The 8041-nt window shown below is 37.7% G+C and overlaps 1 protein-coding gene across 2 annotated transcripts; it reads left to right on the forward strand.

Annotated features, from left to right (window-relative positions):
- Window positions 1-1131: 1131 nt before the first annotated feature.
- Window positions 1132-8000, forward strand: fads2 (fatty acid desaturase 2). Of its 2 annotated transcripts, none has more exons than XM_027272512.1 (13): window positions 1132-1362; window positions 2008-2253; window positions 3474-3584; window positions 3956-4153; window positions 4235-4336; window positions 4409-4534; window positions 4654-4714; window positions 4795-4871; window positions 5033-5130; window positions 5700-5796; window positions 5892-5971; window positions 7024-7149; window positions 7359-8000. In XM_027272512.1, exons 2-13 carry the CDS (start codon window positions 2044-2046, stop codon window positions 7408-7410), a joined length of 1338 nt encoding a protein of 445 aa, XP_027128313.1. In that variant the 5' UTR covers window positions 1132-1362; window positions 2008-2043; the 3' UTR covers window positions 7411-8000.
- Window positions 8001-8041: the final 41 nt, after the last annotated feature.

Below are 8041 nucleotides of genomic sequence, written 5' to 3' on the forward strand. Positions count from 1 at the left end.
GTCCTTTTGCTCAGAAGTGGGCTTAGTGGCTGGTAGAACTTTCTTTATGATGATACAGTAGCTCACACCAATTTCATAAGCTCTCGACTTCATGTCACGTCAGAGAAATGTGAAAAGTAGACAGGAAAACACAGCTTTTAATTGAGTGACATGACTGCTGCTGAAGGGACATCATCTTTATTATTTGTTATTTTGAATATTTCTTACTCTTATTGATCATTGCTATTTTTCAAAATATTTTAGTTTTTATTGGTGTTCATTTGTCATTGTTTTGACTTTGTTACATGCAAGTTAGTTATTTGGAATACTTTCAATTGTCTTAGCCTCTCAAAATTTGATATATATTTTAATATACCAATACATTGTTCTAAAATAAAGTTTGCTTGTTGTTAATTCAAGTGCATGCATGTTTTCATTCAGTTACAAGCAGTTCGTGTAATTTGGTGGTTGCCCTGTTAGTGTTTTGGGGCCACACACAAAATCTTGCTTAGGGCCACCAAAATCCTAGGGCCGGCCCTGGATGTGTAGGTAGGTAAGTAGATGGATGGATTGATGGATGTGTAGGTAGGTAAGTAGATGGATGGATGGATGGATGGATGGATGGATGGATGGATGGATGTGTAGGTAGGTAAGTGGATGGATGGATGGATGGATGGATGGATGGATGGATGGATGGATGGATGGATGGATGGATGGATGGATGGATGGATGGATGGATGGATGGATGGATGGATGTGTAGGTAGGTAAGTGGATGGATGGATGGATGGATTTTTACAATTTATACTGCACTGCATTTAGTTTTACAAAAGGATTCATTCTTATTTACTTATTAATATTAGAAATACATTTACCATTAAATCATGACAGGCTGTATTATTATAGATTAATCTTAAAAAATATAATTTATAAAATCTGAAATGTGTTTTTACTTACTTTACTACTGGTACCTAAAGTATTTTTTGTTGTACATGTTGAATGCAGGACGTTTCCTCGTAACAGAGCATGTCTACACTGTGCTTATACTCGTGTGAGCACCTCTTTCACTGCTGTGCATAATGGAGCAAACTGTAAAAAGCGAAGTGCTCCCGCAGACACTTTCCATCTGAGCGCTCAGACGACTCTGTAATATTCAGATGAGCTGTTGATTGAGCCTATTGCACATCAGCCAGTGGTCCAGCATGTACTGTACTCCGATTGGCTCAGCAACCCTCGAATGATCGGCACGGAATTTGTACTGAATGAGTGGGTGAATGAGTCCGTGAACATATTTGGGAGGACAGATGATGAATTTGGGGGGTGTTAACGAATTAAAATGGATGTGATGGAAACAGGAAGGCATAAAGTGATCCGGCGTGTTTAATGTGAGTGAATCCCGAAGGAGAGGAGTGAAAATCTGGATACTGTGAGTATGAAATATGTTTCATATTCATGTAGCAGGCCTGTAGGCTGAACAGCCTGCCACACGATATCTGCGATTATTGTTTAATTAATCGATACGCAGGCGAGAAACGTTAATCGATCGGTGGTTTAATGTTTGTTGCGTGTCTTATTTTATTTTACATTTATACGCGTACTATGCATTGCAACTTACTGCTTGCATGCGCTGCTTTAAAAATGAAAACGCATTTACAGGCTAAATATAGATTTTTTTTCTTGCCTCTGAATTGAATCATCTGCATTTGGCTTTTATATACATGCTTCATGTCGAAACAGACAAATGATGCCAACTCTGTGATGTGAAAATCCGCCCTGCTTCATCAACAGCCTCCTGGTTGTCGGATTTCATCATCAATTATTAGTGAAGATGTTGCACAGCTCTTTGTCTTACTTCACTTGTGTTACAATCAGCTGCGTGGTTAAAGTAAAGAGAGCAACAGGTTAAAAACCTCTTCCTCTGAATGCATCTCCCTCTGCACAATCTGTGAGCTACAGACTGCCAGAGAGGTGTTGAACAGACTGTTTTCGACATCCAGGTGTCAAACTTTGTAGCTGACTGGATCTTTTAGTGTGCAGGTGGAACCAGGCCAGAGACAGCAGTGAGGATGGGAGGTGGAGGCCAGCTGACGGAGCCAGGAGAGCCTGGCAGTGGGCGAGATGATGGCGTTTACACCTGGGAGGAGGTGCAGAGACACTGCAACAGGAATGATCAGTGGATGGTCATCGATCGAAAGGTTTATAACACCACACAGTGGGCCAAAAGGCACCCAGGAGGGTTTCGGGTCATCGGACACTATGCTGGAGAGGATGCCACGGTGATATTTTTTAATAATATATATATATGTATACCACATAATCCATTTCCTGAGAATATAAGTGGCTTTTGTTGTGGTGGTGTTCATAAATGCCAGTGGTTCTGATGTACTGTAGTAAAATATACTGTATGTACTTTATACATCTGCACATTTTTGAGGAAAAACATTGAAATTACATTAATTAATTATTACATTTGTTAAGATTTTTAAATGCAGCACAGTTAAAGATTAAATCAGTGTTTTTTTGGCCCATGACCTCTTACAATAAAACAGTGGCATTAATGTAATACGTTTTCTGTTCTCAATGTACTAAAAGTCAACAATGAAACATTTATGAACCATTAAGAAAGAATAAGAACAGTTGTCTTGTGAAAATTGACTTTGATACGCTTGCTGCTTTCAAATAGCTGCTTAAATATGAACCAGTCCTGACCTCTTAGTCTTAAATCTGAGAAAAAACACACACATAAACACACTATATATATTATGGTTAGACTTATCTCCAGCCCAGCCTTTTGCACCTTAGTACCAAGTGAAGTGCAAACACATGTTTGCAATCAATTAATCTGTGTTGTGTAATATGAAAAGAAAAAAAAAATACCACTTCTTTTCATGAATAATAAAGTCTTTAATCAAGTGTATTTAGGTTCTTCAAACAGTCAGGCACTATTATCTCTTGAAGTCAACTTTCAACCTCTTAGTGAAAAATTATGAAGTGGCCTTTATAACATGAGGTCAAACTTTGGTAACACATTATTCAGTTTTACAGTGATGACAAATAAGATAAAGGCGATAAAGCGTAACATAAATTCAACCAGAATTTAAGATTGTATAAAAATAGATAAAGCAGGAAACAGATGTGGAAATACTTACAGCATAACTCTGTTTTTTTATTATTGTTTTCTGTCCCGTCAATAAATTGACGACTCCTCAAAGTCAGAACTACAAACAGTATAACTATGTGTATCTATATGAACTAGTTCCACTTCGTCCAGCTACAACAGTAAAATGCAGCTAACAAATCAATGCATTATTAATCTAAGAATGTCATGTATGATTTTTCAAGAAGATGATAATACCTCTGTGATCTTACTTTAGTAAAATCTTAAATAAAGATCTGTATTTGTATATTATTGTATTGGTACTTTGCTTCCTTATCCACTGATACATGTAGATAACTTTTAATTTACTGCATCACTAACAAGATGTCTGTGTTCTAGGAGGCGTTCACTGCTTTTCACCCTGATCTAAAGTCTGTGAAGAAGTTTCTGAAGCCCCTGCTGATCGGAGAACTGGCAGCGACAGAGCCCAGCCATGACCGAAACAAAAATGTGAGATCCCGTTCTGATTCTTCAGAAAAACAACAAAAACTCACATTATTTATGTAGCAGCTTTGGTCTCTTTACTCTCAGTCGGACAACATGGCAGGATGACCACGATGTACCTGAAGGGAAAAAGGGGGAAACCATTCACAGATCTGTTTTATTACCCTTAAGTTTTACAGTGTTCTGGCACATCTGAGAGACTGGACACTCATGTCTAATTAGCTGTTAAATAATTCAAACTGCTTCAACGCCTTCTTGTTCTTATCTGTGCCACAACCTGCTCAAACCCTCAAATGCAATGAGAACATACATTTCTTTAATCCCCCAAACCTTTTGAGCTTTACACAACATGTCTGTTTCTTCTTCTCTGCTCTCAGGCAGCAGTAATAGAGGATTTCAACACTTTACGTGATCAGTTAGAGACCAAAGGTTTCTTTCGAGCTCAGCCTTTGTTCTTCTGCCTCCATCTGGGTCAAATCCTGGTGCTGGACGCCCTCGCCTGGCTGATCATCTGGATCTGGGGAACCAGCTGGACGCTGACATTTCTCTGCTCAGTCATACTGGCGATTGCTCAGGTGATTTGAACATCATTACCTTTGTAAATGAACTATAAGTCTGCTGCAAATCTCAAAAAGCCGGTTTCTCTCCTTCTGTAGACGCAGGCTGGATGGCTGCAGCACGACTTTGGCCACCTGTCTGTCTTCAAGAAGACAAGCTGGAATCACTTATTGCACAAGTTTGTCATGGGTCATTTGAAGGTAATTGATGTTCTTGATCATCTATTTATTTTCTGGAGATTTCACACAGATATTAAAAGTTTGTTTTCTCAGGGAGTTTCTGCCAACTGGTGGAATCATCGGCATTTTCAGCATCATGCGAAGCCCAACGTCTTCAGTAAGGACCCTGATGTCAACATGTTGCACCTTTTTGTAGTTGGAGCTACTCAACCAGTCGAGGCAAGTAGCACAAAGCTGATATTTTTGATTTCATTAAACAGCCCTTAAACATCAAGTGCAACTAAGCCTTTAATATTTCACCAGCTACTTGTTTTTAAATCTGTATTTCTGTGTTACAGTATGGCATAAAAAAGATCAAATTTCTGCCCTACCATCACCAACACAAGTACTTCCTTCTTGGTATGTTTTCTTGCCGTTGTTTAAAAAGAATGAAACTATGAAAACTTCACAGCAGTAACTGAGATCTTTTTCTCTCTTAGTTGGACCACCGCTTCTCATTCCAGCTTACTTTCACGTTATGATAATATACACAGTGCTATGGCGCCGTGACTGGGTGGTAAGATGCTGTATTCAGATTTTATGTGTGATATGTCCTCATACTCTGCTTACAGCAAGAGAAACAACAATACAGTGCAAGAAAAGATAAGAGATGAGTTTCAGGCAGTTATGATAACAAAGACACTGCATTAATCATATTAACCTTCTTGTCTTGTGAAGGACCTGGCCTGGATTATCTCTTACTACATTCGCTTCCTCTGCTGCTATGTACCCATGTACGGTGTGTTTGGCTCGATCGCACTCATCTGTTTTGTCAGGTAAATGAACTGCAACCTGTTTTTGGTAACACTTTCTGATCAACTGTTTATATATTGGAACAAATTGATCAGTTCAGAGTTATTTTAAATGACTCCTAATTTAAATTAAATTTAGGTTTTTCTCAGTTATGTACACGCATTCCTTCAAAACCTTGTACCCAATTATTAAATCTCTTACTTAATGAAACTTTGGACACAAATAATTATCTTATCTTTACCCACATGTCACAGCCTAAAACACACTTTAATGGTATACTGCCGTCAAACCAAACACACACCTCCAAATTGGAAATCTGGCAACACATACTCTGAGTACGACACTAAAAAAGCCTCAAGGATGCACATTCATGGTCACTGAAATTTAGAAGAAAGAGCGAGATAGATTGATTAAGTTATGTTGAAGGACGTTATGTTGGAAGAATGACAACAAATGACTTATTAACATAAATGAATGCATTACTTTCTCTTTATAAACTGATTTGATCAACATAAATAAGCCCATTAGTTTCAACTTACAAACATGGTGTATTGTTATTCAGTGTTTGGTGATGTGTTGTTATGACTGACAGGTGTTTGGAGAGTCACTGGTTTGTGTGGGTGACTCAAATGAATCATCTGCCGATGGACATCGACCACGAGAAGCACCGTGACTGGGTGACAATGCAGGTACCTGCTTTATTCATTATGACACCCACAGTCACCTGTTGGTCCTGCTGATGTATGAACTCATCCGCACTCCTTTGTCTCATTCTCTACTTTAGTTACAATCGACCTGCAATATTGAGACGTCTCTCTTCAACGACTGGTTCACCGGACACCTCAACTTTCAAATCGAACACCAGTAAGTCGATGATGGAGTCTGAGGAGCGGGCACACACAAAGCTGTTTTAGTGACATCACGTCAGCTTTTTCTCTTTATAGATACAAAAAGCATTAAGGCTCCATCAAACATCTCTGAAAGCCCCTACAGCACAAAGTAATCTACATCAAACTGAATGCATACCAGAGAAAAACGCTGAAAATCAAATACCAGTTTAACTCATAAGAAACACCATCACAGACTCAAACTGTGCAGCTAAACACTTAATTTTCTATTCCAGTGGAGATCCCAAAGTATCCAAAGATATGTCAATCTGAGATTTGGACAAACGTGTGCACAATTATTTTGTAGTATGTTCATGTAGGATACCATCACCCATATTAAGAAGCTGATTGAGAAAATCATTTATTTCTGGAAGCACTGGGAAACTATAAAACAACTCTATGTTTTGACTAAAAATAAAGTGTTTTTTATTTCCTGTAAATACCAGTAAGATGACTTTTAATAGTATACTGGTTTTCACTTTACCTATTTAAAAGTAGAAGTTCATAATTTGCAGTATTTTAATTCTGTTGTAATACAAAAGCAAAAACATTTTGTCAAGTACCTTCCTGTATGTGCAGTGGTGGCCAAAAACATTTTGTCAAGTACCTTCCTGTATGTGCAGTGGTGGCATAAGGATTGGCCCTAGTGCAAGCTATTATGATAGACACTATACTGTATATTGTATTGTCTTATCACATGATCAAACAGAGAAATTGGAAAACATCAACATACGTAGTAATCATTACTGTAGATCTGTTTATGATAAAAAAAACAAAGAAAGTAAGGAATTATTCGTTTAGTTTTTATAGTTTATGCATCATATCAGTTTGTTATAGATTGTTATTGACAATTTTACCTAAATAAATACATGGCAAAGACTAATTTCTCTTTTCCAGGACATATATATATATATATCTCAAATGGCACAATTTTTCATCTCTGGTTATTTATTTTCTTAAAACCCGTCATTGACATGTTGCATGCTGTTATGTCTGATTCTTTCCCATCTGTTCTTTTTGTCTCTGAAGTTTGTTTCCCAGGATGCCGCGCCACAACTACCACCTGGTGGCCCCAATGGTCCATGCACTGTGTGAGAAACACGGGATTCCTTACCAGGTGAAAACGATGTGGCGAGGCCTCGTTGATGTTATCAGGTAAGCCCAGTAATAAAAATAATAGGTGTTTATTATTTAGTGCAAGAATGAAACATGTTGATGTTGGTTTTCAGTCTGACAAGGCTGCAGATTTTGCTAAGCAAAGCAAAATATAAATCCCATCAGTACTTTTTTCCCCCTGCAGAACAAAGACGAGTGATTAAGCTTCTACCTGATTAAACTGATGATTTTGTGTTTTTTCTTCTCAGGTCACTGAAAACCTCAGGGGACCTTTGGCTCGATGCATATCTCCACAAATGACCAATGAACCTACACTGAACCCAAAAGGAGTGACGTTTTTTTCCTCTCCGGCGTTGTTCTTTGATTGTATCCATATATCGGTTTTACAGGGCACAAAGTTAGCACCAGCCAGCTGGTAGATTTATTTCATTCACCAGCCAAAAACCAAACATAATCTATTGAATGGCTGGTAAAAAAATAAATAAATTGAGCATTAACTAGCTGTTTGAACAAAAAAAAGTACATTTTGCACCATGGTTTTATAATCCAGTTGACAGTGTGGGAATGATCTTTTCATATCGCTCGTGTTATAGTTCAGTGTTTTTACATCCTGTGCAGGATTTTTAGTGCTCACAGGATTTTTCTCTAATTGCCTTACATTATCTTGATCAATAGTGGTCTGGTGTTATAAATACAATTGTGAAAACTGAGTGTTTTGTGAGTAATTTAAAGTGACGACTTTCTTTATTTATCATGTGATACAGTTTGAACAATAGAACATGACAATTACACGGACAAATTATGTGTAACCGAGGATGAAAATATTCTGCACTTAATTTAATTTACTCTTGTTCTGATCTCACAGTATACAATAAAGAAACTGTATTGACTATTTTATCACGTCTGATATTATTAATACACACACAAATAC

Source organism: Larimichthys crocea, chromosome XXI (genome assembly GCF_000972845.2).
Source record: "Larimichthys crocea isolate SSNF chromosome XXI, L_crocea_2.0, whole genome shotgun sequence".
Lineage (NCBI taxonomy): Eukaryota > Metazoa > Chordata > Actinopteri > Sciaenidae > Larimichthys > Larimichthys crocea.